The 10,357-nt window shown below is 44.9% G+C and overlaps 1 protein-coding gene across 2 annotated transcripts in view; it reads left to right on the top strand.

Annotated features, from left to right (window-relative positions):
• The window catches only part of sema4c (sema domain, immunoglobulin domain (Ig), transmembrane domain (TM) and short cytoplasmic domain, (semaphorin) 4C), a 101,970-nt gene that overhangs the window by 41,244 nt on the left and 50,369 nt on the right, over positions 1-10,357 (top strand). For both annotated transcript variants that reach the window (XM_080050851.1, XM_080050852.1), the window contains exon 3: positions 8,312-8,519. In XM_080050851.1, the coding sequence (XP_079906977.1) occupies positions 8,396-8,519 (124 nt within the window). In that variant the 5' untranslated portion in view covers positions 8,312-8,395. The remainder of the gene's footprint in view (positions 1-8,311; positions 8,520-10,357) is intronic.

Here is a 10,357-nt window from a genome sequence, read left to right as displayed (position 1 = left end):
CTTTGAGCAGGTGTTTGGCCCGCAGTCAGAGTCCAAATCAGATCCATTTCATCTGTAATCAGCTGGAGCCCCCCGGCACTGATAGGAGAGATCAGAGCCGCTGATCAAAGAATCATAAGCCGACCACGCCTGGCCAGCCGACCATGACATGGACAAGGCGGCGAGTGGGATTGGGCTGGGGGGGGGGGGGGGTAGAGGAGTGCGGGGGTGGGGTGGGGGTGGGAGGGGGTTGAACCAGCAAGAGTTACAGCAGGGATGAAAGCAGAGAAGATGAAGATTTGAAGGCCCACTGAATCTCCCTGGGGAGAGACATGAAAGAGCACGTGCTACCGGGCAGGCAGCGGGGAGGCTAAGATGTTACACTGCCAATCTCTCAAGGGAGCTTTTTTTTTTTTCTGCGTTTCCATCGAGTGGAAATGGGTTGTTTAAAGTCAAATGCGGCGCTCGGTTCCGCTTCCACTTTCAAGGTAATTAGGATGCAGAGTGAATTCCAATCACAATGTGAAAGTCGATGGCGTTAACTCGACGCGGTTGAGGTGCCGCTTGATGCCCCCTTATACGCACCAGTTAGCAAATCATTAATCGAGTGCAAATATGGGAAATTATGTGCTCAGGTGCATGAAAATCGATAGAGGCGGCTTGCATATTGATGGCGGCCGGTTTTTAAAAGGGCGATTTCAAACGCTTTTTGAGAATATGTTGCCATTCAGACAGATGCTATACAGCAAGCGCGCTCTCTCTCTCTCTCTCTCGCATTCATCTTCACTCACATCTTCAACATTTGCACACTGCACGCAGCTGATCAAAACCCTCTTTGATTATCAGTCTTTGATCCGTGCCAGCATATATATACACACTTCACAATCTGCTGCATAGAATATGTCAGCCATACACAACCGAACCATAAACACAAAGCCCTTTACTGTGAGCTGGTCAGCAGAGTGTGTCCACAGCTATATTCCAAGATACTGTATAACCGTTAATGCTATCACTTAGATGCAGACTCACTCATGCTTGATATCGCTTCAATACCAAACCTTCGAATCAGGCAGGCTCTCATACACAAACACACACACACACACACACACACACACACACACACACACACACACACACACACATACCAACCACCTGCGTTAAGTGTCCACCTGTGTCTTTGTCCAACGGCTTTCAGATGCTGAGTATGTGGTGTGTGTGTGTGTGTGTGTGTGTGTGTGTGTGTGTGTGTGTGTGTGTGTGTGTGTGCGTGTGTGCGTGGGTCTCACTGTCAATGGAGTGTCCGTGTCTGCTCCATTACATCCACACTCTGAATGAATGCGATGGATGCATCAGCTCTGTTGCCTTCATCTTTCTAGTCATTGTACAAGGGAAAAAAGAGCTTCTCACTTCAATGTAGCGCCGTGTCCTTTCAGCTCTGTTGCACACATGGCTCCGCAGCACCGTATGACTGAGACCGGGATGTTGGTTTCCCCCTTACATCCCACAAGACATCAAGTGTGCAGGGGGCGCTGTAACATGATACATTTTTTTACTTTGATTTCATAGCCATTTTGCTCTAGACTCAAACCTAGAACCTTGAAATCTCTTCTTTGATGCACCGCCACAACTGGAGCCATTGTAATATATGTACATTTTATATTCCAGTCCATTTATCTACGGCTGCCATGCTGATCGACTAACAGCGTGTGAGCTCGGATTCATATTACCAAAGCAGTTTTTCGCCCGAGCTGCCGTGTTTTTAAAGGCTTAACTATGATCAAAACGTTTCAGCTGTAAAAATTCATCTGAATTGGTGAAATTATCATATAATGCATCTACTTCCCAGGCTCTCTGCTGGTTTCGCAGACTCCCAGACAGCCTTTTGAACCCTCGGAAAATACATTTGAATTGCAAAAAAATTGAACTAGGTCAAGACGAGTCACAAATTATCATTTGGTAATGAATCCTCCGTGTGTAGAAAAGAGCATGTTTAGAATGTGCTCTCGCAGAGCAGCTTTCTCTGAAAGCAAAGTTCAAAAAGCTGTACCGTGCCACCTGTCAAACTGCTCTTCTCGTGGGACCCACATTCTTGTTTTTCAGTGGCTTCCACTGCATGAATGATGAAGATCCCTCTGCAGACACACTATTGATTATGTTGTGTGTGTAGTTTAAGCCATACAATCTTTTAAAACAAGAACATTTTCTCAAATTTAGATACTTCCAGAAAATGGCTTGAAACAAGTGAATGTGTATAGGACCAGGTTTAAATCCTCTTTTTCTAACTATAGTCTATATCGTCATGCTAGCCGCTACTACTCAGCTTTACTCAAGCACAGAGCAGCTTTACTCAAGCAGCTTTACTCAAGCACAGAGATGCTAATTGCTAATATCAGCACGCTAACCTGCAGAGTTTAGAAGGTATAATGTTTACCAAGTTCACCGTATTAATTCTAATTTGAGTGCTACCATGTTGACATCCCTTATTAGCACTGAACACAAAGTAAAGCTGAGACTGATGGGCAAAGTCCTCCCCATAAAGTCAAGAAAGTATTGCACAAATTAGGTCCATTAGTTTTCAAGCACTTTTACTCAAGACCACAAATGTTGACCTCATGAGAGGAAGAGTCAGTCGGCTCATCCTCTGAGAGCCCAAATTCTGTACGAAATGTAGTGGAAATATATTTTACAAGTAATTAATAATATTCCAATATTAATCCATTCTAGAGGGATCAGTCTTGGTTTAAATACAGTAATCCTTTTCATTATCCCATGATGCTCCCATTTGGAGCTTTTCCACCCTAAAACCAATTCAAAATTTGACAGGGCACTGAGGGCAGGCCCCCCCCTTTTCTTTATTTTCATATGATCCAGTTTTGAAAAGCGTCTGTCGGCCATCTCAAAAAACCCATACATCACATTTCTAACCATTTAATTGCACCGGCGTTTTGCTCCAACCTCTCCCTATAATGATTTCAAAGTGAGGCGAACACTCCTAGAGTTTCTCTCATCCCTCCGTCCTGCAAGGTGTGAAATCGTTTGATCCAGTTTGTTCTCTTTAGGTGAAACAGCTTTTTAGCGTGTGTGAGAGTTTGCACCTGTGTGTATTTGTGTGTGTTTTTAAACGCCCCGGGAGCTGTAAAAAGGTGGAGGGGAAAGAAAAGGGGGGAGTACACAGGGTATCAGGAAGGAAGGAAGGAAGGAAGAGAGCTGACGGCATGTTTGTTTTGCATGGGAGTGGAAGGGTGCGAGCTGTCCTTTAGTCCATCCGACCGTACTATTCCCTGTGTGTGTGTGTGTGTGTGTGTGTGTGTGTGTGTGTGTGTGTGTGTGTGTGTGTGTGTGTGTGTGTGTGTGTGTGTGTGTGTGTGTGTGTGTGTGTGTGTGTGTGTGTGTGTGTGTGTGTGTGTGTGTGTGTGTGTGTGTGTGTGTGTGTGTGTGTGTGTGTGTGTTTGTGTAGAAGAGGGGCAGTCACGGGTTAATGGACATTAAGTCTGTCTGTCCCAGTGTGATAGTCTGAGTGTAGGGCAGTGGGTGATGCGCGAGGCTCTCTGTAACCCGCAGAAAGGGTCAGAGGTTGGGGGTTAAAAGTCAAACAATGCCTGGAAGCACTAGCAATCAGCTGGGAACTCACCAGAGGTCACAGAGTGAGTGTTCAGTGTGTGTTCAGTGTGTGTGTGTGAGTGTGTGTGTGTGTGTGTGTGTGTGTGTGTGTGTGTGTGTGTGTGTGTGTGTGTGTGTGTGTGTGTGTGTGTGTGTGTGTGTGTGTGTGTGTGTGTGTGTGTGTGTGTGTGTGTGTGTGTGTGTGTGTGTGTGTGTGTGTGTCATATGCGAGGAAGGGTAAAGGCTGCCAGGAAGGGAGAGGTGGGGAAAATAAAGGGCAGGAAGAGGACAAAGGAAGTGACACACAAAACACACACACACACACACACACACACACACACACACACACACACACTGTTGAAGAAAAGAACACAGACAGATGGGAGTTGAAAATGTTCTTCTCGTCTCTTCCTTATTTTTTTACTCCCACTTCCGACATCCGCTTACCTCGTAGAAACAACCCTGCTTTGTGTCTCCCAACAGGGACCCTTCGTACAGGACCGCCAAATACAATCATTAGACACACACACACACACACACGTGCGTATTAAAGGTCGACAAGCTCATCCAAAACACACACACACACACACACACACACACACACACACACACACACACACACACACACACACACACACAGGCAGCCCAATCAGAGCATATGGCCTATATTTCTCTGTGTGGCCTGTGTGTCTTAATGAGCTCTCCGTTGTGAAGTGCTGACTGATATTATTAGGCGGCCGTGTCTCAGCTCATTAGCTAAACCAGGCTCAACAACAACACCATGCAGCTAAAAAGATGATTTGGTATACCGCCTGTAGACTCATGCTGCACGGCGGGACCCTAAACAGGGCCTTGGTAAGAGACAGGGCAAGTGAGTTAATTTGGTCACCAGGGGAGAGCGCGGGCCCGAACCAGTCGCTTTATCACAAACACAGCCAGGGATCATATAAGAAAGAGTTGGATTGATAGAAAGAAAAAGAAAAAACATACCATCAAAGGCTAACTTCAGCCCTCTCTCCCCCGACGCTCATTCAGCTCCCAGCAGTCGCGGCTTGAAGATTCAGTGTGCAATTTCAGCAGCGGAGCGGTGTCAAGTGAAGAGAGCAAAGGCTGAGTAGAAAACAATACAGCGGCTATGGCTAATCTGTTCCTAGTTGATTGTTTTTTACTCTATGGTGAATGGCTCAATTTACTATATCGGCACAGTGTGAAATCCCTTTTGCTGTATGCTATTAAGGCAGCTAAATGAGTCCAAATAAACCGAAGTAAAGACTGCCGTTTTTTTTTAAAATGGTGTGAGTGAGCGCACAGCTTTGTGGTTTCAGAACTGTAGCATTACTGCTAGCGAGGCAATCTGCTAGCATGGTTGGTCTGTTAGCTATTACAGCAAATAGGCCTACTTGCACTTTACCTTACACAAGTTTGTATCATTGCATAGCATCACATATGTTCATGTATAGTATATGTACAGCAACCTGAACATTGTGATACGTATTGTGTACGTTTTTGTGACCGATAGTATTTTCTTGGTCATTAGCTTTTGCTTGAACCCTCATCCTACCAGGTGAGGTCATTTTAGACCACAGAGGTAAACATCTTGTCATATCTCACTGGTGTTTGGGATACTTTTGAAGCTATTCAAAAACATCCAATTCCGCCTATTTGTTTGAATGAATATAACTATTTATTGAGTCTATATTTGCAATAGTTTCTCATTTAGAGTTTCACACACCATCAGGTAGAGTAGGGGAGCTCTCATCTGTCATTTTGAAGTTGACAGACGGCGGACAAAAGGGCAAGAGATGGGTGATGGGATGACGGAAGCAGCAAACAACAACGAAAAAGGAAAAATGTGCTAGACCCCAGGTGCACGCTGAAGATCTAAAGCGTTTTCTCAGGCAGAAGCCTTAATTCTCCATCTCCTCCACCCTCCTCTTCCTCCTCATCTTCACCTGTAGTGTTTACACACTGCCTCTTCACTTAATCCGGCCTTCAGGAAGCCCACTTCACTAACTCACTGACTTCACTTCGCATACCACACGGCACAGAGATGGAGGACTGGATGTTGAGAGGAGGAGGTGCGTGTGTGTGTGTGTGTGTGTGCGTGCGTGCGGTTGTGTGTGCGTGCGTGTGTGTGTGTGCGCGTGTGTGTGCGTGTGTGTGTGAATGGCAAGCTTTCTGCGACGTCTCCCTCATAACTCTCCCTCCATTCCTCTCATCCTTTCAGCCCTTCATCCATCCATCACTCAATCTCAGTCTCAGCTCACTCAAGCGTCTGCCGGCGGTGCCTCCAGCATCGATCCAATAAAGCTGCTAGTCAACACACTGCGAAAGGCTTGGAGAGCCCATACCCAAACCCCAGTGTTTAAGCACATCATTTAACAGCACGCCGGCATGATCTGATCTTGGGTTGGTGTGTGGAGGGGGGAGTGTGGGTGGATATTTTTTCTACTTTCTGTCTCTTCCTTCTGATTTTCCACTCAAACGTGTAATCAATAACAGTCACGCACATCAACACTCACACACATACATCAGCACCCACACACACATACATCAACAGACACACACACACACACACACACACACACACACACACACACACACACACACACACACACACACACGTCTCCAAATCGCAATTACCTCCCTTGCCAATCCACCAAATAGACCAAATGTTGGTTTGTTTGTCAGCACTGGAATATAATATTCACATGTGGGAATAGATGAAGGAGAGGGTGTGTAGGAGACTTTAAGTGTGCTCGGTATACTGGGGTATTTTTCTGTCTTTGAGCTCTATGAGTAAATACAATTTGACATTTTGGGCCTGTTTGAAAGTCAATGGATTCTCTCCTCCAATGAGCCTGCACCATCAAAGGCACCATTTCACTCACAGCAGCAGGTGAAGAGGGGAGAGCTCAGACATTGTGTGTGTGTGTGTGTGTGTGTGTGTGTGTGTGTGTGTGTGTGTGTGTGTGTGTGTGTGTGTGTGTGTGTGTGTGTGTGTGTGTGTGTGTGTGTGTGTGTGTGTGTGTGTGTGTGTGTGTGTGTGTGTGTGTGTGTGTGTGTGTGTGTGTGTGTGTGTGTGTGTGTACGTACGTCTGAGTGTTTGTGTGTGTGCTTAGTATTAGAGTAATTAGACCTGGCCTAGATTGCAGTTAGATAGTTGGGGGTGAAATGAATGTTTCCTTTAAATGTAAATGAAAGGGTTGTTTTTTCCTAAATAACTGAGGTTTCGACACATTTATCAATGAGATGTGTGCTGCCATTTGAATACAATAGAAGGAAAAACTATACTTTTGCCTTTTCGTGCTGGCAGCAATTTAAAAATGACATTTAAATGTAACGGTGCGATCTCTTCCCAGACAGTGTCACCATTACTAGGGATTATCGGAAAAAAAACCCTGCTGTGAAGCGCTATCATTTGAACTACTCTACCAGAAAATTCTCTTACAATTCTGACAATTTTTGTAACCTTTCTAAATTAAACTAAATTAGACGGAATTGAAGCAATTTGGTTGTATTGACCTTTTATTTTTTCACTACCATCATCCACCCACAAGCAGTTTTATGCAAGATCATGCAGAACATGTCATTCTACTTCTTGGCAGTTTGTCAGCACAGGTGGCTGCAACCAATTTGCCGATGGCAGCAGTCCATCATCATTATTAAAGAATATTATTCAAAAATCAATTTCACGCTCCTGATTAACCAGAGATGAATTGATCTACGGTTTTCCATGGTGTTTGACTTTTTCGTTATTGAGAAGTGACATGTCCCATCCTGATTTGAAGCGTGCTAAAGAGAGTTATGACATATCGCTGTCACCGAATTTGTCCAAAATGACAATATGACATGAGGTGAATGTGTACATGCTGGCAGGTCCTCACAGGCATACGAGAACAAGCTTGAGAGTGTGTGTTTGCGTAGGTGTAAGTACTATTTTAATATGAAATTCAAATTCTGACCCGGTGCATCATTCTCACCTGCAGCACCCCTAACAAGTCAATCATGCAGGGTGCCCGGTTATTGGACTGTAATGCCACTCTGTAGCCGCACACTTGACATGTTCATTAGGTATAAACCAATTCATTTATAACACAGTGCTATTGGATTGTCCTTGCCTCGACATTCATTCCCCCCCAGCACATTGGCGTTTGATGCATTGCCAGTGCCAATTAACTTTGATAACCCAGCCCCAGTTTAATATACTGCTGCTGAATTGGCTTGACAAGACTGCGGCGATAAGCTTTTTTTTTCCGAAGCCATTTTAGAGCAGTAGCTGAATTATCATGGACAGGGAAAACTTTAATGCCATAACCCCCCCCCCCCCCCCCTTCAAAGCCAAAAGCCATTAAATTGTTTGGTTTGTGTTGTTTTATCTTGGCAGACACACACAGACACACACAACCACACACACACAAACAGAGGCAAAAATACACTGATTGCAACTATGTCCTTGTTGGCTTTAATGATTTGCATAACTCATTTCTGTTTCGCATTATTGTGGATTTTTTCAATTTTATAGCACATGTTTTCATTTGGAAATGAGCGTTTCGGTGCGGCATATGCACAATGTTCGGACTGCTTTTGTGAGGCTTTTTGAAAAATGTGCGAGTCGTAATAAATACAGTTCTGACAAAATTGTTTCTGATAAACAACCCGAGCCAATAAAAGTGCTAGTGAATTGCTGCCTCCAGCTGATGTGTTGGTTTTTCTCTCTCTCCCTCGGCAGGCTGCCAGGAGCCCACTGCTCTCTGGAGGGCCTCCGATCAGCGGATTGATCCCTCCATCCATCACTCAACGCCGGCCCCGAGGAATGGGAGCTGACATGGGCTCCGTGAGCCGGGCTAAGGTCTTGCTCCTGGTGTTTCTGTGTGGATGGGAGAAGTCGCTGGGACTAAACTGGAACCCGGTCCCGCGCAAGACTGTCCGATACCAGGGTAAGTGACCAGTTTAATATAATAATAATAATACCAGCTGATAGAGGAGCTTGACCTCAAGGGGCACTGGAACTTTGAGAATTAGATATATAGTATATAGAACTTTTTGAGTTTTTTACTTAAAATTATCAATTTTTTTTCTCCCTGTACGACATACACATATTTTTGATGACTCAAAATGAACTTGCAAGTTACATAAATTCATCCAATCGAATGTAAATGTTTGTGCAAATAGCTAACCCCCTCACAAAAAACACCCTTGACCATTACCTACTGGCTATCAGTCGAGTGTGGATTTACGTTATGGCTGGAGTTGGCTAGTCTACCGCTCATCCCAGCTAGCCTTTATTACGGTAGCACTCAAAGCTGAGCTTCTCTTTGTATACTGGGCAAATGCTGTGCTTCCCACCTGACAGTTACGCCCTTGTTACTTAGGTCGCTAACAAGACAATAGGCTATGTTTATGTACACTTTAGACATCTCATACAAAACCAATAACTGCCAAGAAATGTATCCCTTTACAACAATCAGGGAGGATTATTCATATTACCATAGTTTGATCATTTCTGATTTGGAATCGGCTGACATCTACACTCAATGTAACAAAACATCAATCATATCCTAGTGCTCAACTGTATTTGCACTCTTCATCTCAGCACCTCCTCCGCAACCAGGCCACTCTTTAACTCAAACAATGCCAATTGTTGCATGCTGAGAAATAGTCTTCTTTTAAATCAATTCCGTCAGATGGAAAGTTCTGCATTCTCTCTCTCTCTGTCTCTGTCTCTCTCTCTCTCTCTCTCTCTCTCTCTCTCTCTCTCTATCTCTCTCTCTCTGGGATTAGAGAAACACTATAAAGGAAAGGACATAATTGGGGAAAAAGGCTATATTTTCACACTTCTCTGTACCACCTATTCTAACTTCCATCCCATATCTATTTCTCCTTTCTCTTCTGTTCCTCCTATTTCTTATTTCCATTCTTCTCCTCCCCTTCTCTCTGCTTTGTACGCAGGCGGCCCATCAGGCGGACCCCCGAAATGCTCTTATGTTCGTTTTCACAAAGGGCTCCGATTTCAGCCGCTTTCGAGGCAGATTGGGCACTGGGTGGGTAGAGGTGGTGGTGGGGTGTGTGTGTGTGTGTGTGGGGATATTTCAAAAGCTGCTTTCTCATGGTGCTAGCTGCTATCATGCATCCCTCCCCTCCTCCTCCCCTTTTTTAACACTGATGTGGTGGTGTCGATAGGGGCGTCAATAGATTCTGGTGTGACATAGCAAAGCCAGCGTTGGCAGAGAGCGGGCCCATGGTTTCTGCGGCACTCTGGCCCAGAACGTTGTGGTTAAAGTCACAGCAGACATGCAGGGTCAAGCGGGGACAGCATTCAGACAGACACATGCTCTTATATGGAAGGAGCCCTACCATGCAAAATTCTGAACCAACCTGCCTGTTGAGACCAGATAACTCCCTTCCCTTTTAGCCCAGCTTCACTTTTCCTTCTCGTGAAATAAAGAAAGCCTTTGTCATTAAACGAGGGAGAAGGCAGATCGCGTCACTTCAATCACACTTGATTCGAGTGTGGCACTCGAGTGTTGAAAAAAATATCCCTGACGCACAGTGATTTGCATTGGAAACAAGTGGGATTGTGTTACCCCGTTGACGGATTTCTCCACTTGGTTTTCAAACAAAATGAGATTTTATTCAGGGCTCAAAACTGACTGGCTAAATGACTTATATGGATGGTTTCTTTGCTACAGCGCTGAGGAGGGAGATAGGAGAGAGGCGAAATGGAAAAACAAAGCTGCAGAAAGAAGTCTGTGGGGGGGGGGGGGGGTTAGCGGGG

This window comes from Ammodytes marinus, assembly GCF_949987685.1.
Source record: "Ammodytes marinus genome assembly, chromosome: 2".
In the NCBI taxonomy this organism is placed as follows: Eukaryota; Metazoa; Chordata; class Actinopteri; order Uranoscopiformes; family Ammodytidae; genus Ammodytes; species Ammodytes marinus.
Note: the sequence above shows the minus strand (reverse complement) of the source record. Positions and strands in the feature narration are given on the sequence as shown.